The sequence below is a fragment of the Diorhabda sublineata genome, chromosome 2 (genome assembly GCF_026230105.1).
Source record: "Diorhabda sublineata isolate icDioSubl1.1 chromosome 2, icDioSubl1.1, whole genome shotgun sequence".
NCBI lineage: Eukaryota > Metazoa > Arthropoda > Insecta > Coleoptera > Chrysomelidae > Diorhabda > Diorhabda sublineata.
Window position 1 is genome coordinate 22,695,287 of NC_079475.1, and position 25,020 is coordinate 22,720,306.

Consider the following 25,020-nt stretch of genomic DNA (forward strand, 5'->3'; position numbering starts at 1 on the left):
AATATATATTGACAGGTTACTTTTTTGGCTCTATATAAAAACAGCTTATTACTATGGACATTTGTTGTAAAACGCGTGTTTATTGGTAAATCGCTGATTCAATAACTATTATTCAAAGGAATAAAGGTCTATAAATACAGAAAAACTATAAAGCTGTAAATTATGTAAAGCTAAATAAATATTATTAAAACTCATTCATTGATACTATAAACATAACATAATTTTACAAGTCAAGTTTAAGCCTTAAACATCAGTTTACTCTAAAAATATTTCACGCTTTATAGATGGCGTTTACCGACAAACTACGGCTTAAACATTACTGATGGTCTGAGGCTTAAACTTCTGTTTAGCATAAAAAGGAGGATCAAAATCCGACTTTGTCAAATTATTTACTTTTTTTCAATATTATAGAGGGTTTTGGTAAAATGATTTAAGATTTACACTTTATATTTGAAGATTTTGACAATGATGATGAAGAAATTATAAATATTGTCGACGCACCGAGAAAGCAAAAAATTATTCATCCTAGAGCAAATATTTAAATGGTCCCACTTATTTTTTAAATTTCTTGTGCTTCTATCGAAAACATTTCCTTATATTTTTTCGCCAAGTTAACCAAAAGTACTACATCATAGTCAGGTAAAATACAATTGTATATTGTTCATTGCCCATTTTTGTTTATACAACTTTTTCCAATAATTCAACTTTAAAACAAATATCGGAAAAATATTGGTTATATATCCGGGTTGTTTTATAGTGACAACTGGCAGAAAAATGTCTGTTTAACTGCGACTAGTAAGATAGAACAATCTTGTTTATTCTTATTTAAGCTAGAGTTTAAGCTCTAGTTTAATCTCCAGTTTTACCTTAGGTGGTAAAATTGACTCTTATAGGTTAAATAATAAATTTAAAATCTCCAACGAAAACGGAACGCGGCGGACTCTCACAATCTCATAACGTTAGTCAACTGATAAGTGATCTACCTGATCCCGGATCATAATTTCTAAAAAGCCCTATAAATGAATTTTTTATGTTTATCAAGTGTGTTGATAATCTGTTGAAACTGCCATATCTACTCACAAAGAAAATAAAAAAAGAGTTATAGACTTTTCTCTTTGACTTGTTTGAAATTAAAGAATTTTGAAAAATATTTTATATTGAATTCGTGTATGACATTTTTATTTAATATCAAGCACTTTCTTTGATGATTTAGACAACTAGATTGACAGAAGAGAAGAAATTATGGAGAATATTTTTACGTATTGAGGTTGTGTTTCCATAAACAATTTATATTTATTTCTAAATTGACTAAATTTTCTAAACGGTAATTCAAGATAGTGATTTATAATCAAATTTGAATTGTTTATTCTTTTTTTTTCTAGGATAACTTTTTTATATTGCCAAATAATTCCATAATAGTAATTTTTCAATTTTATTTGTCGACTTTAAATTATGGAAGCTGTAGACATCCAAGCTGTTGAATCAAAACTTAGTGATGTAACTGTTACACCAATTCCACTAATTCCCAAACCATCAACAAGTAGTCAATCACAGCAACAAACTTCCAAACAAGAACCTGGCCAATCAAAATATGCTCAACTTTTGAGTGTAATAGAAGAAATGGGACGAGAAGTCAGACCTACTTATGCAGGCAGCAGGAGTTCTGCAGAAAGACTGAAAAGAAACATTGTTTCTGCTAGAATTTTAGTGAGAGAATGTCTTATAGAAACAGAAAAAAGTGCTAGACAATAATATTTTCATTTCAACAAATATAAATACCGTCCAAAGAATGTAAGAAAAATCTACCATTGATACTGTATATACTCTACAAGAATTCTGCTCTCATTAGAGTCATCCTTATTGAAAGGACCCAGATTTATTACTTTTTCACATTAGCAGAGTGTAGATGTAATTTTATATTTTTAATCAAAGGATAAATGTGACATTTTAATTAACTATATTTAGTGAAATATGCAAATGATTTAACTCCTATTTATGAATGGTCCATGTAGGAATATTTTGTGTAATTCCTTGGTAGATTTTTTTAGTTCACTTTTACCCGACAATTGCTGCAAACAATGTGATATTTCCAAATATGCAAATGCAAATCAGGTATATAAATAGTACAAATAAATCACTTTAGATAACAGACCTGTATATTTTATGAAGTTATATAAATGTTTATATTTGTACCATTATTTTTATATGCAACTCATTTAGCTTAGAATGCATCTCTGCGTTTCTACAACATTCTCTCTCTCTCTCTCTCTCTCTCTCTCTATATATATATATATATATATATATATTAATGTATTCAATTAGAAAAATCTATATAATTTTTACAAATAAAAACAATACCTATATAAATTTTACAAAACAAAATTAAAATTCTATATTTTAAATAAAAGGTTTGTCTTCTAACACATGCTATTCAAATATATGTAAGAGGGTGTAACTGTATCCCTGTTTCAAAATTTGTTCAACCTAACTGCAGAGAAGCTCAAATGGAGATCTAAATCTTTCCACAAAGAAACAAAAGCAATGGTGTTGAATAATATAAAAATGTTTATTGCTTATTACAATAAATGATCCTAGAACCTATTTAGCAAAACATTTAAATTTATTTATAAAATCATCTATATCAGAAGACTGTTTCAGTTGTTCGATAGATAATAGACAAATCTGAAAACTTAGCATGTTGTTTGTACTTTCGAAAAACTAGACACAATCTATTGAATTTTATTATTAATACTTCCGAGAGTTTAATCATGTTTTTTCTATGTTTGGTTTGTTGTAAAATGAAGAGGTTTATGATTAATATTAATTGAAAATTCTCCATTCACCGAACTCCCAATTCATAAGACAATATTTTTGTAATGCACATGTTTTATAAGCTTTCTTTGCTTCCCCATCAAGTGATGTTGGTAATATTTTACGAATTTTTTTCTTACATGACTTCGGGGCCTTAAATCTTTGTTACGGTAGTGGCTACCCTCTTGAAAGAGCAGAGGTACCCACAGTTTCATAATTGCTTTTCAAGTGGCAATGTTATCATTGCTATATAGAATGTTTTTTCGTAGTTGATATCAATATATTGTAATGTGGTTTAATTCCACAATGTTATTAGATATACTTTTGGTTAAGATAAGATTCAGTGAACAAGATATCTTATTTCACCTAGCTAAAATGTTGACACTTGTAGCTTATTAGATATTTTCTCAATTTAGGTTTTCAAGCATAGTCTCTACATGATTTATAAGCAGAACATATTGTTTTGAGATGTAGTTTTTATTTATTGGTAGCCGCTTACCTCACAGTTCTTACTGTTGGAGTGGGTAATTCTAAATACAAGTCTCATAAATTCAGATGAGTTTATTCAATGATACAAAATATTTAAATCTGAAGTTATAATTGGATTTCTAACTTAAAAATTGATTTGATAAATATCTGACTAGAAACAAAAATGAAAAAATAAACCATAATATCTTGAAGGATTTTCACTATATAGAGTATAAAATGGAATTTTTTTCTTGAATACATTTTACCAGTTAAAAGTGACATAGCTGATAGTAATTTAGATTTCGTATTTGAAATGCTAGGAGAAAAATAGAGATCCTTAATTTCAAATGCTATTAAAGGTAGAAAAATCTTATTAGTATAAACTTCACTAAAATTTAACTGAAAAATGTTACAAGTTGTTATCAGAATACTCCATATAAAAGGTAGTACAATCATTACTTTTCTATTGGAATTGTTTTTTGAAGATTCTAATAATAGATTTTCATCTAAAGAATTTAACTGAGTATTTGATGTATATTCATCTGAAAGTGAACTGTTGCATGTTGGGTCCAAGTTACTGGGTTTATTATATTTATCACTTTTACCCGATAAAGGAAAATTGTCAGCAAGGGAACCACTTTCTTCTTTATGACTTTGAAAACGATTAGTTCCTAAAAAATTTGAAACTTAGTAACATACATACACATACACAAAATATTGAAAGTATGGGGGTGTAATAAAATATGTAAGAATAATAACATCAGTATATTTTTTATTATTAATATCAAGTTATACCTTCTATTGAAGTTTTAGTACTTTTATTTTCAACACCTGTAATTTTCTGTAATCTCTTTTCAGAGTTTTCCAAAATTTTTCGTATTCTAGCTTCTCTTCTCGCTTCAGCTTGATCCATATTAAAGATATATAAGCATTTACTAGGAAAATAAATTTTCAACTTATGTCGCCAGTCATGACAGTTTTTACAATAAGGTTATGTATAAACAAAAATGAAAACTTCTTTTTCAGAAACTCTTCTTCTCATAGTTTAAAATTAAAGGTGCATATATAATTCCTGTCACTTGGATCTGATTTTTTTTCTATTCTAATTTGGAAATTATTTTAAAAGAAATTTCTTGATCTTATAACTATTTTTCATTGAGTTACTTGAGTAAGTAGATAATAATTAAGCAGTTATATAGTACTAATGATGTTCACTGACTTTTTGAAATCGTATATTAAGATGGAAAGCTGATATTTACTATTTTATGTGATATGGCAGAGAGCAATACATTTTGTTTTATACTGATACTGAATTTTCCATTATGTTAACTCATATTACTCTTCACCATCCTCTTTGCTAAAGTCGATTATTCTGTAACTGTTCTTATCTGAACAGTATTCATCTTACAATGTGCCCTGTTTCCCTTCTCTGAAATTAATTACCTTTGGTCCTCACGGTTTATTTTTCTTCCAAAATTAAACCTTACCTTTTTTGTGTACTAATGTTTTCTAAACATTATTTTATATTTTTTTGCATTTCTATTGCTACAGTTTAACTGGTTTCCTTTAATTTCCCGCATTGAAGATAAAAAGTAGGTAAATTGAGTAATAATGTAGATCCTAAGTAAAACATCCATTTACAAAAAGATTTATTTTATTATGTGTTTGTGTTTAAATACATTGAAGATAAACCAAAACATATTCTAAACAACACTGTGCTAATTTATTTTACTTACAATACTTATTACAGCTAACTACTATTAACTTTTTCTTCAGCTGGTGACTCATTTGTAGTGTGAACAGTTACTGGGGGTAAATAATAAGACTTAACAAGACCATTTAGTCTGGCAATTTCGGTATCCTCTCGTTCCAAATTTCGTAACATTTGTGAGAATTTAATTATCCCTTCTCTTCCTTCAGGATATCCAAAATCTTTTATTATCTCCATTTGTATTTGCATCACAATTGGAAATAAAAATTGCATCATTTTTAACATTTCGTTACCAACATTATCTCGCGCTTCTTCTAATTTTTGTAAACTATCCGCAGACTGGAGTGCTTCTAAGATTTTATTCAAGATATCTCGTGCTGAGTTCGCAGTTAAAATTGGTATTGTTTCGATTTTAGACATTTTAATTTTTTTCGTTGATAATCATTACTTGTTAAATATATTGTAGAATTTTATATTTAACACATTATCTTTAATGGTAACTATAAACAAACTTCGACAAATAGATTCATAACTAGTATAGTTTATCGATGCTTTGATAAGCAGGGCAGCAAACTGGCAAACAGTTCTTACAACTAAACAATTAGATGCTGTAAATACGTAACATCGTGCTATAAATGTACGTAATGAGCACATAGAGAAAATATTGAAGATAGAGAGAGCGAGGTATGGGGATGATTGTAATACTTTTTATTACATATATGGATATGGGAGCTTGTTCAAGTGGGCCCGAACGGCTGACAGAGAGCGAAAAAACATTGGTATACCACCACAGAACACACCCAATAAAAAGATCGACTTGCATGTAAATTTCAGCAACACAAATTTAGTTCTGCCACTTACCAATCGTGGGGCTAGACTGATGAAAATGTGCCATTACTGTTAATGTCAAAAATCATTTGTCTAAATCAAATGACCGCTTTTGTAAGTTATTTTCTGAGAAGAACTTAAATTTCAATAGAAAAAATTTAAGGTATAAAACTATCCCATCTATTCCTACCTCTCATTTGTCTTAATTTTCTACTTCCATTACAGGTGTAATAGGCAGTGATATGATCGTCGAAGAGCATCAATTTACTTAGAGAAGAGCCATTGGAGTTTTCAAATGAATTTTCAAATTCCAGAGAAAACTAGTAGGTTTGACAAATAAAAATCGGGTTTTTTGACTGTAGCTGGAACTAGTAAGAACAATTTAACACTTAAGAAAATGGTAATTTATCAAGTTCATCTGAATATAACTATCAAAATTGAGCAGTTAAAAACATTGAAGAGAAATGAAATTGGAACATTTGAGTGAATAGAAGAAACTTAGTATAATTAAATGGAAGAATACATTAATTATATATTTATAAAATAATTAATTACAGTTAAAAAATATTCAAAGACAAGGTAAAGCAAAGTGATGACTATAAAGGATAAAACTCTTTCTATGTACAAAAGAAGTCTACAACCTTCTATTCCATCTGTGATAAATTGATTTAGTTTATTCATTTTACTACTAAAGTGCTCTTAAATTTTATGTATCTCTGGTGGTATCAATATTGCTTATGTTTCTGGACAGATATATATATATATATATATATATATATATATATATATATATATATATATATGCATTTCAGGCATTCTATAAAATACCGGGTTTTTTAGGCGAAGTATGGAATTGAGCATTCATTCCATGGTTCTATTAGGCATTCTATGAAACACTCTATGGCCACTAACTCAACATCTGACCAATATTTTATTATAAAATATAATACTAGATATTAGTGGCCCTAAAATACACTGCTGATTTCTTTGATAAAAGTAGTCGTACGCATTTTTTTAGGAACCAGCTGTACAATTGTGTATTTTTTTTTAGACTAATTAGTCAGTGTGATTATGGCCCAGGGCGCAGAAAAACTTTGTGAAAAGTTGAATATCCTGAAATGAAAACTCGTTTGTATGCGTGGTTTTGTAGACAAAAATATGTTGCAATGCAGATAGATGACAAACTAAATATGCTAGATATAGGAAAGGCAAAACATCCACTAGCATTTAAAAACGCAGACATTCCTGTTGAATACAAATCCTCTACTAATGCATGGATGACTACAAAGATTTTTATAGATTGGTTTCTTCAATCATTTATACCTCATGTTAGGGAGCATTCAAGAAGTTATAATTTGCCTGAAAAAGCGCTGTTAATCATAGATAATGCCTTGAGTTATGGAACTGTATAAGAGCTAACTAGTGAAGATGGAAGATTTAAAACATTCCTCCCACCAAATTGTACAGCACTCTTGCAGCCTTTGGATCAAAATGCTATCAGACTAATAAAATTATTGTACCAAAAAAGCCTTTTAGCCCACACAACATTGTTAAAAAATCTTAACCTAAAAGTTGCAGTATGTCTGCTATGCAATGCTTGGTAAAAGTATGAGTCTGAAGTCTTAAAGAAGTGCTGGGACAAAATTATGTCCGATAACGAAGACATTGAATATGATGCTGAAGATCTAATTCTTCTAAGTGAATTACGCCTTAATCTGCTTTCTTTGGATGGAGATAGGAGAAGGTAAATAAAAACTGCCGAATAGCAATTTCATAAAAACTAATAAACAAATTTTTTTTTACTATTGACCATTTTTGATTTCCCGTCCGACCATTTGCTGTTTCCTTGTTTGCGCAAAAATGTTTCAATAATACATTTTCTTGATCGGTAGAGAGTACGTTTTTCCTTTTAAGCAAACTTACCAATTTCTTAAGGGAATTTATTTTTTTTTGTCGCGGAATAGTTTTCTAATTTTCATATTTTTAAAAGCAGCATTTTGTTGTAAATCCATGATTTTTTTTTTACGTGGGGTATCTTCTATACTATATTTATAATAGAAGCTAAAATAGGTGGGTCTGTTATAAATGTTGGCTCTGGTAGAAGCGGATTAAAATTTCTTGTCCGTAAAAATTAAATACATGCAAATAAACATTGTCAAATAGAGAAAAAATTCGTTTACAATTTGTTTTTCTAATAATCTTTAGGAAAACTAAAAGCAACTTAACTCAGTTTTTTATTATGTTACGCCTATGTCTTGACCTTGTCTCTACTCTAATAACCATTGTTTTTTTCTTAGCAAAAATATTTTGATTACATTTAATAATTTTTCATCATATATTATCTCTCAATGTAAAAATAGATTTCAGTTTGATGTAATAGTTGCTTGGAGATCATTGTGGGTCAAAATTGTTTTTTATTTAAAAAAAATACAAAAAAACAAGTTTCACGTTAAAATTAATCAATACTTTTAATTCTGGGTTAGAAATTTCTGAAGTTATTTTTTTTTCATTAGCTGACCAACATTACACCAGAAAAATAGATTAAAACCAGAGTTTTTCCTATATCTCATTTCTGAATATTTTCAACAGAATTTGAGAATTACATTATGTGATGGAACCAGATTTGATCAAGAAAAGTAAGATTAGACTGTATTTTTTTGTAGGGGAATTTGTCATAGTTCATCCTATTAAAGTTCAAGGTCGATAGATCCAATCACCAGTATTCTGTTAACTGAATTGTTTTTTTACACAAAAATCATTAACAAATTTCCTTTCCAAAAGCCGTTCCCATGAAACTCACACCAGACCACAAAATTGAAAAGTTATATTATGCAATAATAAGAATTTATTTACAGTATTTTTATTTTAGTAGTTTTTTAGTTAATTTAATTTTCAACTTTTTCTTTAATTATAATAAAAATGATATTATCATTGAAAAAAAGTCTATTTTAAAATTCCTATTTCATCTAACAACATATAAATACGAACTTCATTTCGCAGTTCTAATAAACAAATAGACGCCGTATGCCGGACATTGGTGGACACAGCGTCGCCCTGGCGGCATATTTACAAAAATGATGTATCATTCAATTATCTGACGCTTGCAATACATTGCGATCGTCCTCCCTAACTTCCTTCCATTTTCTTAGTTCACCTTTTATCTCATACCTGGTAATATATCAGTCATTTTAGAAACGCATCTTTAACGATTATTATTTTATTGGAATATAAAAAAATTCTATCAAAGTAAAATTAGCTTATAAAGCCCCTATTTTCTTATTTTTCGAATGTCAACTTTTCTAGATTTGAGTTGTTTCTCAAATGATTCATTCAATTGTGCTCTTTGTATCTTTTTTCAACTGATTTAAAATGTATAAGGAATAGATAGAAACTTCTTTTATAAGACATTTATTGATACAATACATTAGTAAGATAAATGTAATTATGCCAAAGACAATTATAAAATGTTACAACTCACACAGACTTTACCAGAACTAAACATATCTGTGATCAATTTCATGACTACTTTGGAAAATTTTTTATTAAATTGACAATATAAATATGCCAAAAAAAAAATAAAATATCTACTCTAATTTCTTACAAGAATCGACCAATTTCATCACAAATAAAAAATCATTTTCTGGAAACCTAATTACAAACACTACCAAAGTTCAAAAGACTGTTCCTACAATTTAATGCAAGTAAAAAGTAAACTCCCTATTCATTATTTTGTAACAGTAGTAAATTCATAGTATGTACCATAAAATGTACATAAAATGAATATTAATAAAAAGGTTACTTAAAAACTAAAGTGTAATGACCAAGATTCAGAATTTATTTACGAGTTTTCTTGCTTTTTGGACCAGCTCCATTTTTAACAGCTCCTGCTGTAGCAGAGGCTGCAGGCGTTGCTGCGGCTGCCCTTCCTTTTACTGGAGTAGCAGCAACAACTTTTGGAGATTCTTTTGGAGCCGGAGGTGCAGCAGCTACTTCTTCCTCTTCAGCTTCCATAGCCTCCGCACAATTTTCAGCAGGGGCAGCCTCATCTTGAGATAGTTCCATTGTTGAGTCACCTTCCATAGTAGTATCTTCTTGCGTTTCTTGTGTGGGTTCATCTGGATCGTATAAATCGCCTGTTAGTTAAGAAAAAAATAAATAGCAAATGATTCTACAAATCAATTAAAATTTTATTCATTCCAAATAAAAATGTTTGAATTTTGATTTGACAATACATTAAACATTGAAGAAGTTTAGGCCAAATATCAGCAATTAGAGTATTGCTCATTAGCATTCATTGCAATTGAACTTACAAAGGTTCTAACAAAGCAGAATCAGATCCTTTGTAGAACAGTATTTTCAATAATATGAAATAGCCTAAGTTATATTTGAAACTCTAGCTTGTAAATGATTTTTAAGTTAGTTCAAATTTTTTACCTGAAGGATCTACAATGTAGCTGAACATTATATATATATAATATATTGTGGAGAATAAATATTAAGACTACAGTGAATGATTATAGTCATAATGTACCATGCATTATTTTATGTTTAATGTTAATGGAAACCATTAATTAACAGCTGTTTAATATAGACAATGAGAATGAATGAATGATACAACAGAAAAATGAGTAAATTATAGTAACGTAATTTACAGATATGTACAAACTTACTGGAGAATGAGGATCAAATCGTAATAATTTGAATGTTGGTTGAATATAAAAACTAAAAGTTAAGTAATAAAATTGTGGTATTATGAATTCAAATTTCGATGTACTAAAATTTTTTTCTTTAAGAGCATGCATGAGATAGATAAAATAAGGTTTTTCTGTTAAATGTTGAAGAATATTTAAATTTAAGATATGTTAACAAGTTTTAAATAATATTTCAAAATTTTAATTGATTTTTGCTCAAATGTAGACCCAAAAACACATTCATTTACCTTCTTGTCCATTCTTCTCGGCTTCTTTCTTAATCTCTGCTTCTTTAGCTTCTTTTTCCCTCTTTTGCTGCTCTTTGAATTTGAGTTTAAGAGCCTCGACGAATTTTGCATGATGTCGTCTAGTTTTCAAATGTTTCTGGAAAAAAATAACTTTCTTGCATTGTTCTTCAAATATATATATTATTTATTGAATACCTGAGCTAAATCTTCATTAGTAAAACTTCTGTGACACAATTCACATACGAAACCACAGAATTGTTGCAAGCTTTCAGTGGCAACTGCTCTATCTGCTTTATATACAGGCATCAGATTTTGTAATCCAGATAAATTGTCAGTGAATTCCAAAATTGGATTTTCAGCTTCCATTTCTAATGGTTCTTCAAGAAGAGGCTCCAATGGCAAATCATTGGCTTCTTCCTCTTCATCTTCAATAATATCACTACCATCTAGAAAGAATTTAATAAAATGTCAATAAAAATTATTCAAATTAATGATAGTAAACAGTAACGAAATTTAAAAAAAAACATTCATTACCTGCACCACCAGCTTTTTCAGCCAAATTTTTGGCTAATTTTCTAAGATGGTCTGGAGACAAACGATGTTCAATCCATTCCATTCTTGAAGGAAATTCCTTGGAGCATAGACGGCAGTTTGGATGCAAATAGTGTTTTAGACGTTGATGACCCTCAGTTCTAAAAAAAAGTTGGATTAAAGAATTTTTTACCAATTAAACAAGAATTACACAACTTACTTTCGATGGGCAATTATTTTTCCCAAAAATTTGAGATCACACATGTTGCAATGACTTTCAGGTTCAGGTTTATTGAATCTCTTAGTAACACGCTGAACACGGTTTAATTCGATAAGTTTTTTCTCTTCAAGAAGACGCATATTTTCCCTAAGGATGTTTACAGTGATATGGATGCTTTCTTCTAAACTATCCAACATTTGTCTATGAGCACGACCTAAAGACAGCAGAATTTATTATACATACAAATCTAGTAACTGGAATCTAATAAATTTTTCTAATTTTCTGGTTGTTTTGTATACAAGATGTTTCAAGCTTATCTTATGTAATCTAATTATGGGGCTCATGGTTTCTTTACCAGTTATGAGGTCTTCTCTGGGAATTCTTAAGGCTTTCACCCTATTCAATATTTTCATAAATGATACAACTTAACAATATTCCATTATTTGGGGGAGGGTATACTGGATAAATACACACAGAAACGAAAACAAAATATGTTAGTAAAAACTGTAGAAAACATGTGAAAAGAAGCCATACCTTTAAGTGCCTCTGGAATTTGAAATTATTTTTTCAATACTTATATTTGTTTAGAATCTTTGCTTACCCTTAACATGTTTCTTCATGGATTCGCCATCCCACATTTCTTTGTTGCAAACAAAACAGCTCAATAATTTCACAGGAATGTCATAATAAGGCCCTTCTTTCTCTTCTTTTTCCTTTCTCAGCTTAGCTTCTTCTTCAGTCTCTTCTTTTTTATCTTCACTGTTGTTCTTCTCATCCTTCCAGTCTCTTTTGGTTTCTCCCTCTTCATTGGCTTCATCCCCAGATACTTCTTCTTTCTTAATATCATCCTTCTTTTTCTGGTTTTGACCCTTTCTATTTCTGTTGAAACCACCTTGGCGATTCTGAGAAGTCAAATAACCCATTTATATAAGATATAAATTAAATTGAGATTAAGGAGAAACTGTTAAAATAGGATTTCAGAATTTGCACTGCATCACAGTAAATGAGATCAAGAAATATGAACACTGAAAGAAAATCATAAGCTGTGGAAAAGAAATTTGATATTTTTAGAAAAAAAGGAAATCTATATGAATTTCTTTCAACTGTAAGCAAAGGGGAAAAGCAGAATTTGACTGTATTATTTTTAAAAGACATAAAATTACCTACAGAAATAATGTAATGAATATATAAAAAGAAAAAAATTCAAGATTACACTTGGAAATTATAAAAATTTGCCTTGAAGAAACAGAAAAAATAATGACAATTTACTGGAAGTTGTCATACAGTAATGCAACTATGTTGAAATTATCAAAATCATTTAGTATAAAGAGGAGTTTTAAGACAAAAGATTTTTCATGAAACTGATACAAGATGATAAGAGTAAAGCATATTCATATGATGTTCATTACATTGTTTTTACACTGAATGTTTCCTATTGACGAGATAACACCAAATACATGGATTATAGCAACAATAAAGCTCAGATTCAAGACAAAATACATTTTATCACTAATTATGTAGATTGTGGGAGTGCAGAAATAAATATTAGTTTCAAATTTCTCTCAGAGAGTTAAACTTCTCAAATATCTGTTTTTATAGAACTTGGTACTTCGACCAGAGAAAAAAACATTCTTCTAAATTATTTAATACAAAAACTGGCTATGTATCACATATATCATCATGTTAAGCAAAAACACAATTATTTGACAAATGGGAGACAATAGAGACTATTGAATTCATTCATAATTATTCGTTCAAAGACTTCTAATATAGATAATCGAGGAAGACATCCTAGGTATTTGTCCTAGCCATCTGAAGTGGTAATTACAAAATTAAGAAATGTGGTTTGAAGCAATTCTATTCTTTTGAGTGAATTTCTGAAAATCAATATTTATAAGTGGTAAATATAAATTAATAGCAAAATTACTCTTCAGAGAAATATAAACTCACAGAAAACTTCAAGCGAAAAATGAAATATTTTTGTTGTTGAAAGCATTTATAGACACCTATAGCCTGTTATGTGAGATTTCTAGAATCTCAATTGTTTAACTCATGTTGCCTATAAATCCAAGCTTTATTTATAAGGCTGAATAGAAAACAAGCAATCATTCAGCTAATTTAGGAACATTAACATTATACTTCTACAATGTCATTTCTAATAAAATTCATCAAGTCATACAAATGTCAAATAAAACTAAAGTGGATTTTGGTCAAAAGCACTTGAGAACATGATTAATTCAGAGGAATTTCTTGAATACAATTGTTATTAGAAAATCATATTCAGACCATATCTGAAGAACAAATGTACAAACAATTTAAATGGAATTCAACCTTTTGCAATCTACATATGATTTTCTTCATAAAATTATTGAATTTCAAAAAAATATATTTTATAATTCATTCAATTCTGATATAAAGATAACAAATGGTTGAATTTTATACAATTTTTTCCTATACATATTTATAATTGTAATCTAATAACCTTACAATAAATAAAATTTTCAATAGTCCCAAAAATTTTTGGACTATATAGTTAAAAAATCTCTTCCAGGAGTCAGCAGGACATAGAAAATGTTCTGATGACAATGATATTAAATTTTATAGGATGCTTCGGGATATTCCAGAGATTATTCTGGTCCAACCGATGTCAATACACTCATATTTTTCATAACAAATACAAATCTGTGAACAATCCTAAAATAATAGCATACAGGGGAACAAAATAAAAGAACCATTTCCAAGTATAATCAAGTAGAATATTAAGATGGAAAAGCTTAAAAGTTGCCTCAATTGTTTCAGTATGAGGAGCACCTAAATTAAAGTTCTGTTGAAATAAATAGACATGCAGGAACTAATATAACACTTGAGGCAACTGGTATTTTATAAGAAATTTCATGGCCGAAGCAATTTTAGAAACTTGAAGGAAGACCTTCTTACCTTGTAATTTTAACTCTGATATATTTTGATTCTCAATTATAAAAATTGTTTATTTTGGACTTTTTGTACAAATAATGCAGTATTTGCAGAAGTTGTTGTTAAGATTTTGTTGAATAGAAATTTGGTAAATGGTATTATGGAAAATTTATTAACCCAAAACAGGTAATTAGTAGAATTTATTTATCAAGATAAAAACACATAGAAACTCCCCTGCCAAACTCACTACATACAAAAGATGTGATATTTCCATCTAACATAATTCACATTTATTCAAAAGTTTATACCAAAGAAGCCATTGCCCACTACCTATAAACAGTAATTTTATGAGCCTGCAATGGTAAATTGTTGACTAAAACTTTCGTTTTTCACTACAGTCAATAAATTTGCTAAAAAATGTTTGGGGTATGAGTATTTAAAAAGTGTCTTCGTTTAAAATTTTCATCATGCATTGTTTTTGAGAAAAATCAACTACAGCAGTGGGATAATTAAAATATTTTATACTGATAAGCCAAACAAATTTTAGCAAATTTACTGACTGTAGTAAAAAACAAAAGTTTATTGTAATCAATTTACCATTGCAGGCTCATAAAATTACAATGTTTTATAGAATGGTTGTTTTATATACTGAATTAATCAAAAGTTGTTTGTAATATGGAATTTAAGTTATATTATTAAAAATAATTTTCAAATTCACTGTCAAATTTGTCAAAAACCTGATATCATTAATAAGTTATATGTTGCACATTCCATATTGAATAGAATATACCAATACAAAAAACAAAGATTTATATTAAACAATTATGCAGGTAACAATTGAATATAAGAATTATGCAGGTAACAGTTTTTAGAGATTATGATTAAAAAAGTGTTCTCTTATTAGACATTTTTGGATAAATGTGAATTAGGTAAGATAAGGACATTTTGAAAACTATAACCCATGTTTAGGTAGATTGTGTTTCCATCTTTAGAAGCAAATCCTTTTGACAATATTGGGACTTTTTGGAAACTATAACCCGGGTTTGGGTAGATCACCTACCATTGCAAATCCAAACCCAGAATGAGATCAAGATCACAATTTCCGAATGTTGCATTCAATGTTTGGTGGAAATTTCAAATTTAAAGCATAATCCACAAGAACTTTTTATTTTTATTTCTTTTTGTGTGTTAATTATTCCATAATATTTATTTGTTATGGATTCAAATGTTTAATAATTGTTATTCAACAGTTACCAGCTATTTACCCCTTTACGTGGATTTTGCACTAAACTTTAATACTAATAACCTATTTTTATGCGGCAAACATCAATAACCTAGCAGTGACACTGCTAATGAGAATCAAGAGTAGACAGCCATTTAAGAAAATAAATAATTTTTAATGTACAAAAAACCATAAACAAATGAAAAAACGCACCAGCTAATCACATTTATCCACTGGTCCATCAGGGTAGAAAGGATCCTATCATATGACAATCCAAATAACTCGACCATTTTCTGAACAATAATGTACATGATCTGGGTTAGATTCCAAAAATTCAGATCATGATCGGGTTAACCCGATCATAGTTTCCGAAAAATCTTATAGAAATAAAATCACAAGTTCTCAGCTCTATTTTTGCTCTTGGTAGAAGTTTCAAGACATTTTGTATATTCTTTGAAAATGTGTTCACAATTACTGATAACGAAAATATTAAATGCTTCTAAAAACGTAATCTTGAATTCGAAATGTTCCTACTCAAGTACTGAAATTTAAGAGGAAAATGATTCAAGAATGGAGAGTAGTCTCAGATAATTCAAAATACATCAGAGTTAAAATTAAAGGTACCGATGTAAACCAGTAGATGTATTAATATAATAAGGTAGTAAATTTATAATATACAACTGAAAAAGAGTATATCAACTTGTCCCTTAGTGAATGTAGTAATAAATCCATACCTTACTGTAAGGCTCGTGTCGCCTGAAATCACGGCCTCTACCAAATTGACCGAAATCTCTATCCCGACCAGAAAAACCAGACGTGTTCAAAGAAAGTAATGATGGTGGATTCTGTTGTTGAGGTTGTAGTAAGCTACTGAGAGCAAGAGCAAGTTGCTGGGGATTGGAAGTAATTTGGGAAATCAATCCCTGATTACCGCTATTGGCCCCTTGCCAGGGGCTAACACTACCTCCTTGAAATGGTTGATTAAAAGAACGATTGCCTCGAAGGCCACCGCTTGGTCCGCCCATTCTTCTATTAGCCATGATAATTTGAACTAAATACAGCAAGAAATAAGTTAATTGATTTCAGAAACAAAATGGAAGCCAACTGATGCCAAGCTGACGCCGATATTTATTTTCAATGTTACAAAAGAATATCAATAATTCGACTTACCCTGATTCAACTGGTAACAATAATCACGTCAAAACTATTTAACTGATAGTTTTACCAAATATATTAGCAAGGATTTCAAGAAATATACTAGGAGCTAAATAACTCACAATCACACCCAATTCGTACGACGAACCAAATGGAAGATGAACGATTTGCCGATTCGAGTTTGTTGATGTCATCAATCTCGTAACGGAAACGGAAATACACTTTATGCGCAAAAGTTTGGCGTCTAGTATCATCCTTGTCATAACACTGTAGCTAGAAAGAAGTAGAAGCATTTCTCCAAAAATATATTTTTTGTCAAAATATAAAATAATGGAATATACTTTTAAGCACGAATTTACCCTAAGGTATCTATATATATAATTCTATGAGTATAATTTTGTTTAAAGTACAAAAATGGTCTATAGAAAATATTAATTGATGCTTTATTTTGAAATTTGTTTACTCAAGTGTATAAAATGATATTTGATTTAAAAATTAATTTTCCATAAAGCTAACAACAAAAAATACTCCTTATAAGTGATAGCTTGACATCTGCCATCTTTGTCATAAGGTTGTGGCGAGCAAGAGATAAATTCATTCATCAGTATAGACTAGAATAAGTTTGATAACAATTCGAAATATTTGTCTTATATTCATATTTAACACGTAACACTTGATAATTCTAGAATTGTGATACGGTTTTATTTTTGTGTCAGTATATGTATACCGTTTAATTCCGAACAAGATGCAGAGCTTGTGATTCCTCAAAGACAAGGCCAAGTATGTTATATGAGTAAATAATGTATATTATCGTTTATTGACAATAACAAAAAAATCAAAAAAAGAAGAAACAGCTATTATTAGAAGAAGAAGATTATCCTAATTATTCAATATTGCATTCATTTTCCTAAGATTACGTTTTAAATAATAGAACAAAAACTAAATCATGTCGGACTGGGATACTGTAACGGTTTTAAAAAAAAGGGCCCCTAAAGCTTCAACTATGAAGAGCGAGCAAGCCATAAATGCTGCTCGTCGTCAAGGTGTAGCTGTTGACACGCAATTGAAATGTAAGATCTGAATTCTAGACTCTTCTATTTCTATATATTTTTTTCGTTTTTAGGGGGTGCTGGAAGTAATAAACAGCATGTAGCAACAAAAAATACTGCCAAATTGGATAGAGAAACGGAGGAACTTAAACATGAAACAATTTCTTTAGATGTCGGAAAATTAATTCAACAGGGACGTCAGGCTAAAGGTTTGAGTCAAAAAGATCTTGCCACAAAAATTAACGAGAAGCCACAAGTTATAACAGATTATGAAGCAGGTCGTGGTATTCCAAACAATGCAATCATTGGTAAAATTGAGAGGGTAATAGGCTTGAAACTGAGAGGAAAAGATCGCGGACTTCCCGTAGTGCCCCCAGGAAATAAAAAGTAATATAGTCCTGGGGGAACTAAGAAAGTTTTTGGATGATGAATTTAATTTTAAAGAATGGTTTTCCTACATAACTCATAGTAAAAACACTTCTAGGATTCCTGCATTTATTGTAAGAACCCTTTCAATTATAAATTCATGTAGGTTAATATGTTAATCATTTTTTAGAAAAAAAATCTTTGTGTACTGCTGCTGTATTAATATTAGCTGTTTCATTAAAACAAAAATATAACAATAAATGGGTGGTTTGAAAAATGATTATTTTTCATGCATTTTCATTCACTTTACCTAATTTTGGTTACCAAAGGATAAAATTTCAACAGATATTCCCATATTAGCACAAGCACAAAAGTGTCTTTTATTACCAATTTGAATAATTTCCAATATTGTCCAAAGCTTGTTAAAATTCAACTAAGAAGATATTAGATTCTAATAATTCTTTTTTGGTATATTATTCCATGCTCTGCCTCAAAATGACATGAGACAAATTTTATTTTTTCTTATCTCTACATAAAACAAAGCCTGCACTGCATTAACATTCTTGATGAATTCAAAAACTACCGAACAATTTCCATAGAGTTTTTACCAGTATAAAGGGTGATCAACATTTTACATAAAGTTTGTTCATATTGTGTGCATTTTTTGAAGTAGGACAATAATTATTGGAAGTGTAGGAAAATATCGAGCACAAGGGAGTTTTAATCAAAACCGTTCCTCAATTTAGTTTTTAGGTGATAAAGAATAATAATGCATAGATCTATAATTATTAGTATCAACTTTCCATGCCCAAATGTTTTGTCTGTTGTCTACATTACTTTTACATTTACAAACTATATTTTTATTTCTTAGTGTAAAAACGACAGAGTTTGGTTTATTGTTAGAAGTTGCATGTCACATCAAGCAAGTCCTCATTATGTGCAAGGAACTATTAGGGTAACTATTGTAATTGATTGATGTTAATACTGTATCCAAGAATTTCCCATTGACCTCATTGTGTAGTGTCATTTCATGGAATAGGAATATAGTAAGCTATCCTTGAAATATAGGTACAAGACATTATTGACTTTTTAGATCTCTGAGGAATATCCCACACTGCATTACTTTTTCGTCTATCAAAATGTTTAATAATTTAAATTGTTCCAAGGTGTTTTGTATTTAATTTTAGTTTTATTTTTATTTGAGGTTTTACTTATGAATTGAGTTTATAATATCTTCATATCTTAAGTATTCTAAATAAATATTTTTTCGCAACGTACATGAGGTATTTGATAGATCTAGCTGGCCAAAAACCAATTTTATAAAACTATTTGCCTGGAAACAAAAAACACTGCCTGAGTAGCCATATGCCTTAATTAATTAACTAGATAGTGCATCAAGATCAACTCGCTCAAAAAATCTGAAACCAATAAAATTGGTATGTTTTTACTTTATAATCGCATATTAATTATTGTTTTGTGGTGCCAGAAGGTTCTGTTCTACGACGAATATTATTATTGTTGGTTTTACTGTTATTTTCCCATTGCTTCTGAACATGAAGGTAAAACACATATTTTTTAAGTACTTAGTTTTTAGCGTTTGTATAATGTTCCAATAAATAATTGAACAGTTCAAAACAAAAGCACTCATGAAAGTAGGAATTAAATAATAATTTGTACTATTGAAAATATTAGCTATATTTTAGGGTAACCCCGGTTTCTGCTCGAATTGAATTTTTAAATAAGAAGAACTCGATAACGTTGTTTAGTTGTTTAAATATATTTTAAAATTTATTCATCTTTGTTTCATTTCAAAGGGATCACCTCAGAATAATGACACTGAAACTTTTATTTGACAAGATGCAACTGTAGGATCTTTACAGTTTAGACGAAACCTTGGAATATCATGTGAAGACCTTTCCGAAGAAAACATCATGAATATTAAACACAGGTTTTCATATGTCAAATCACAATTCAAATAAAGTTGGTTGAAGGTTTACAAAAACCATGATTTTTTAAAAGACAATGCCCAGTGGTTACAAGAAACTTTTTTAATTCCAAAAGTTTCGCCTCAGAACAAGACTGGAGCTGGCCGACCACAAAAGCGGTTGTCCGAATGTTCTGAGAGAAGTAGACTAGTAGAGAGAAGTTGACAAAATTGAAGATTATTGGATGGAACCGGCCAAAGTTTACATTAAGCTGTATTCATGGCAATCTATGTCTTCTACGCTCCATAAAATCTTTCTGCACATTGCAACTGTTATAACCATGCTTTATTACAATTGGATTATTATCCAAAGAAGCTGCAGAAGCACGGAACAAGCATTTCCGGCTCTAGCGGCAGAACTTTGGAAGACAATTTTAAAAGATGCATACAATCTTGATGTATTAAATAGACTGTTATTTAACTCTAAAGAGTGGCAAGCGGCTAAAACCTAAAAAACCACCAAGCCTTATTTGAAAGACACAATTGACATGCTCCCATCAGTTGAACCCAATCCAGTAGGTGATACAGATTCAAAAGAATTTGCGGAAAAAGTGTGGGATATCGTGGGTTTATTACTTTTTAGTTAATTTTTTATACTTCTTAGAATTACTCTGTTTATTTCTCATTAAGTTACTTGATTCGCTTTTACTGTGCTTTTGTTTTATGCTCCATATGTAATATACCTCCATAAATAATAAAATCATACGACAAAGCAAAGCAAGATTGTCTTTCGAATTCATCACCCTTCTCTTTCTATAGAAATAAAAACGCAAAAATAGTAACTTTGAGAATTTCAGTATTTAACAAACAGTTAGTCTTATTCAACCATTAAAGTAACCACGAACAAGATTGCAAACCATGGCTCTTTAATCTAACATACCATTCAAATATTCAATATCATAAATAAGTAAAATATTCCTAGCTATCTTTATAATTGAAAGATATATTTCTTAGACCTTTTACTATTTATATTTCTGTTTTCAAAATTAGTTTTTTTAATAGTTTTCAAAAGATCAAATTTCACATTTCGACTTTTCTTTCCAAAATATATTTTGAAAAAGAAAAACTATCTTTTAAAAATTATTAAAGAAACTAATTTTGAAAAAGAAGAGACCTAAAATCAACAACATTTAGAAATATATATATATATATATATATATATATATATATATATATATATATATATATATATATATATATTTCAACTAGTTGATAAATTATATATCTGGATATTCCTCGTGAGTTTATTAGCGAAAATTCCATTCACTTTTCAAATGATAACTCAAAAACTTCCAAAGTTACCGCAATTTCGTTTCCTCAATCTAACCTTCATTTCATGTTTCAAAACTCTTATATGATTTGTTTTTGTCCTTTCCCTACCTTTTTTATATACTGATTTACTTATATCGTTCTTTCAAAGGTTTTCTATATATTAAACTAAATATACACAAATGAGTTTATTTGAACATTACAATTTTATTATTACAAATGAAAAACTGAATCAATCTCTTCTCAAATCAAAAGTGTCTTCTTTAATTCCATCTTTAGTAATAATTTTGATAGATACGCTATCTCCAGTATAGATATCTCTTTCTGCGGCTGAAATAAAAACATCCTTGAGGGTAGCCAATGCTTTTTCTTGTGTAAGAGGTTCGGTTGATGGATTTAGAATGTTCTTTTGGCCAATTTGGTTATCAAGTAAAGGCTGAAGTAGAGCACCTGCTGATCCACCTGCTCTATATGTGGCTTTCTCACAATGTCCTATTGGATCATAGCTGTACACACAACCTTTCCCTTCATTGTCCAAACCAACCAGAATGTTTGATATATAATAAGGAAAGAATCTTTTGTAATACAGTATTGTAGATAACATTTGAGCACATGCTACTGTTGACATTGTTTTATTATGTTCTTGTTGATACATCTGCATACGTGATTTAAGGATTCTGGTTAAAGTCAACGTGTCGCACCAACAACCAGCACATCCTAGAATTGTTGTAGATGAGAGAGGAAACAGTTTATTTTGTTCTCTAGTAAAAATGGAAAATCCGGAACTAAGACGAGTGTCTGCACCAATTACGACAAAGTCGTCTCCAGCAATCGCAACAACACTTCTGAAAATTGAAGAAAATTTTGTTAAAATCTTTGAATACTCGATTACAATTAAAATTATTATTCCAATAAATGCACATTTACCCTCCATTATCTGCATAAGGATTAATTTGGCGTTGAATTGAACCTCCTGAATAATCTAGATAATTTGGTAGTTGAACCATTTTTACTAGATATTAACCCAATAATGAGAAACCGAAAACTAATAATGACAAGTCGAAATAATTCGACTGAAGTTCGTCACTTCTACTTCTATCTTCAATACTGTACGAAATGAAGTATTTCAATACATATCCAGGAAATAGTAAAAATAGAAGAAATGTAACTGTTAATAAAATGAGACCAGAAAATGAATGCCCTTAGGTAAGATAGGTAAGATATCCACCATTGATTTTCAAAAAAGAAGTGCTTTTGGATTACTTGGAGTGTATTTTTATAATATTTATGTTTGGATTGAATTTTAGGTGATACAATGGTTTACTTACTTTATATACAAATATAATTCAAAATTAGCGTTTGATTTGTAAAGGTAGGAGGATATAGGTGATTCATTATTGCTTTTCAATTTCATTTATATTTAAGTCAAAATTCACTATTTTGATTATATTTTCTAGATATATAGCACTCATGGGAAAAGTAAAAAAACCAAAAGTAGTAATTCCTCGGAGTGAATCAACTACACAACCATCACTAAAAGCTGATTGTGTTTCTGATGTAAACTCTATTATGAAGAGTATGAAAAATCATGCAAACAAAATGAGAACTGTTGTATCTCACAAATCTGTAAAATCCTGCAAATCCTTTGGTAGAATAATTAAGAAAAAAGATAAACTAAATATTAAACGTAAATTGTTGATGAAAAAAATTGATGTTGTCAATGAGTCTAAGAAGCAAGCAAAGATTCGAGAAAAGCGAAAAAATGTTTCTGTAATAGGAGACACAAATCCATTACTTGATGCTTTACCTTCTATAGAAGATTTAATTAGAAGTAAATCCAAAAGTAATAACATGTTACCCAAAGAATCTATAAAAAATAGAGGAATTGGAAAAGCTAGGCAAAGAAAAAAGAAACTAATTGAAGATATGGCTGTTTTTAAAAGAATACTCAAAAATAAAACATTTTCTACCAATCCATTTGATATAATTTCCAATCATCTACAAGCTATGGTTCAAGAAGAACGTAATAAACTTAGGACCAAGTCTTAATTTATCTTCTCCCTTATTCTATTCTTTGGATTGCACAAAATCAAACTGTTCCTTATATTTATGATTATATTAAAGTTGCTTTCACAATTACTTATGTGTTATTAATGTAAATTCTCTATTTTGAAATAACATTTAAATGTTTTATAGTATATAATAATAATAATAATAATGTGGTAGGGCAGCAATCAAGTGATTGATGGAGAGTTTTTGTCTGTAATTAATCTCAAATTGTGAGAGTTTTAGAAAAAGCAATGTCATGGAAATAACATAGAAGAGTGTGCCCTGGTGATAATATAACAGATTTTAATGGTGAGTGTAATTTCTGACCTATATGATCCAAAACCACCTACAAAGTAAGTAAATAAACAATTAACGAGAGTGATAAAAAAACAGACAACATGAAAAAAAAGTTATAGAAAGCAATAGAACTTTGTTCTTTAGAAAAGCGGTGCTGCAAGATTTTCGAAAAAATCTGAAAAAGAATATAAATAGTAAAATATGAATTACTGAAAAAAAAAAGAAAAAAATTCGAATATATTATACCGATAGGAAAAATTAAAAGAGTTGGTCTGGGTTGTTTTTCTTTTCACACTATTGTAATAAAATGAGCAGAACGGATACTGATGACGAGGATTCAAAAAGAAAAAGAGGCCTGGTGGACGAATACTTTGATATGAAACATCAAGCAACAGTTACCAAGAATACCGAATGTGAACAATAAAAAGAAGTATAATGAATCAATGATACAGGAAAACGCGGTGAAACAGGAAATTCAAGAGTATCTCAGCACAAATCTGAGAACAATGAACATAGACGACAATGTGGAAATGAGTCAATGCAAATAGAAAAATTAATGGAACACGTGGCAGAGCAAACGCTAGGCTTGGAAAAAAATCAAGCAAGAAAAATGGTTCAATGAGAAGTGTAAAGTATAAATATAGTATGACTAAATACACTGAAAACTGACTCGACAGAGAAAATATTCAGAAATTCGAAAGAATACAAAAAAGATACACAGAAACAAAAAGAGAATATACATGCGCAAAAGACTACAAAATATTGAAGAACACTTAATTATAGAGGGATATCTCTTCTTGATGTGGTGTATAAAGTTTTAGCTAAAATTGTGAGAAACAGACTCAACGTGTACCAAGAAAGGATAGTCAGAGATTACCAAGGAGGTTTCAAGAAAGGAAGAGGAACAACGAATCAATTATTTACCATTGAGACGATCATTGATAAAAGTTATGAGTGGAATCTAGACCTTCATATTATTATATGTTTGCTGTCTTCAATCTATTAGGAACTTCGAAAAAATTATGAAGTTAGTCAAGATGACATTAGATAACTCACACAGCAGAGATGGAATTGTATCAGACAAATTTAGGGTTGAAAAGGGATTTCAATCTCTTGTTTCACACGATTTAGCTTTAATAACCAGAACAAAAAAAAGAAATGGACAGAATATTCTGCAATAGATTAAACTAAGGGAAAACAAAGTGTGA

General features: G+C 29.5%; 7 protein-coding genes across 9 annotated transcripts; 3 read left to right on the forward strand and 4 right to left on the reverse strand.

Moving 5' to 3' along the window:
• The first annotated feature begins 1,058 nt into the window (after nucleotides 1–1,058).
• LOC130452968 (cyclin-dependent kinase 2-associated protein 1) lies at nucleotides 1,059–2,190 on the forward strand. Its single transcript, XM_056792522.1, has 2 exons — nucleotides 1,059–1,324; nucleotides 1,383–2,190. The coding sequence occupies exon 2, from the start codon at nucleotides 1,453–1,455 to the stop codon at nucleotides 1,750–1,752; it is 300 nt and encodes a 99-aa protein (XP_056648500.1). The 5' UTR covers nucleotides 1,059–1,324; nucleotides 1,383–1,452; the 3' UTR covers nucleotides 1,753–2,190.
• Nucleotides 2,191–3,050: 860 nt separating this feature from the next.
• On the reverse strand, nucleotides 3,051–4,694 carry LOC130440750 (uncharacterized). The gene is made up of 2 exons (XM_056774066.1): nucleotides 4,075–4,694; nucleotides 3,051–3,950 (listed from the first exon to the last, which is right to left on the reverse strand). Exons 1-2 carry the CDS (start codon nucleotides 4,190–4,192, stop codon nucleotides 3,406–3,408), a joined length of 663 nt encoding a protein of 220 aa, XP_056630044.1. The 5' UTR covers nucleotides 4,193–4,694; the 3' UTR covers nucleotides 3,051–3,405.
• Nucleotides 4,695–4,869: 175 nt separating this feature from the next.
• On the reverse strand, nucleotides 4,870–5,863 carry LOC130440751 (protein C10). Its single transcript, XM_056774067.1, has one exon. The coding sequence runs from the start codon at nucleotides 5,408–5,410 to the stop codon at nucleotides 5,030–5,032; it is 381 nt and encodes a 126-aa protein (XP_056630045.1). The 5' UTR covers nucleotides 5,411–5,863; the 3' UTR covers nucleotides 4,870–5,029.
• A 3,738-nt stretch (nucleotides 5,864–9,601) lies between these two features.
• LOC130440749 (zinc finger protein on ecdysone puffs) lies at nucleotides 9,602–17,010 on the reverse strand. Of its 2 annotated transcripts, none has more exons than XM_056774065.1 (8): nucleotides 16,814–17,010; nucleotides 16,378–16,694; nucleotides 12,110–12,410; nucleotides 11,509–11,722; nucleotides 11,292–11,449; nucleotides 10,953–11,203; nucleotides 10,758–10,893; nucleotides 9,602–9,933 (listed from the first exon to the last, which is right to left on the reverse strand). In XM_056774065.1, the coding sequence occupies exons 2-8, from the start codon at nucleotides 16,681–16,683 to the stop codon at nucleotides 9,653–9,655; spliced, it is 1,647 nt and encodes a 548-aa protein (XP_056630043.1). In that variant the 5' UTR covers nucleotides 16,684–16,694; nucleotides 16,814–17,010; the 3' UTR covers nucleotides 9,602–9,652. The 2 variants fall into 2 exon arrangements, with proteins under 2 accessions (XP_056630043.1, XP_056630042.1); XM_056774064.1 differs by having other exon boundaries at nucleotides 9,602–9,951.
• An 80-nt stretch (nucleotides 17,011–17,090) lies between these two features.
• On the forward strand, nucleotides 17,091–18,493 carry LOC130452787 (endothelial differentiation-related factor 1 homolog). The gene is made up of 2 exons (XM_056792228.1): nucleotides 17,091–17,868; nucleotides 17,922–18,493. Exons 1-2 carry the CDS (start codon nucleotides 17,745–17,747, stop codon nucleotides 18,236–18,238), a joined length of 441 nt encoding a protein of 146 aa, XP_056648206.1. The 5' UTR covers nucleotides 17,091–17,744; the 3' UTR covers nucleotides 18,239–18,493.
• A 3,112-nt stretch (nucleotides 18,494–21,605) lies between these two features.
• LOC130452781 (proteasome subunit beta type-1) lies at nucleotides 21,606–22,579 on the reverse strand. Its single transcript, XM_056792215.1, has 2 exons — nucleotides 22,394–22,579; nucleotides 21,606–22,311 (listed from the first exon to the last, which is right to left on the reverse strand). Exons 1-2 carry the CDS (start codon nucleotides 22,471–22,473, stop codon nucleotides 21,699–21,701), a joined length of 693 nt encoding a protein of 230 aa, XP_056648193.1. The 5' UTR covers nucleotides 22,474–22,579; the 3' UTR covers nucleotides 21,606–21,698.
• A 107-nt stretch (nucleotides 22,580–22,686) lies between these two features.
• On the forward strand, nucleotides 22,687–23,605 carry LOC130452782 (ribosome biogenesis protein SLX9 homolog). 2 transcript variants are annotated; one of them, XM_056792216.1, is made up of 2 exons: nucleotides 22,687–22,838; nucleotides 22,924–23,605. In XM_056792216.1, exon 2 carries the CDS (start codon nucleotides 22,937–22,939, stop codon nucleotides 23,513–23,515), a length of 579 nt encoding a protein of 192 aa, XP_056648194.1. In that variant the 5' UTR covers nucleotides 22,687–22,838; nucleotides 22,924–22,936; the 3' UTR covers nucleotides 23,516–23,605. The 2 variants fall into 2 exon arrangements, with proteins under 2 accessions (XP_056648194.1, XP_056648195.1); XM_056792217.1 differs by having other exon boundaries at nucleotides 22,693–22,852.
• Nucleotides 23,606–25,020: the final 1,415 nt, after the last annotated feature.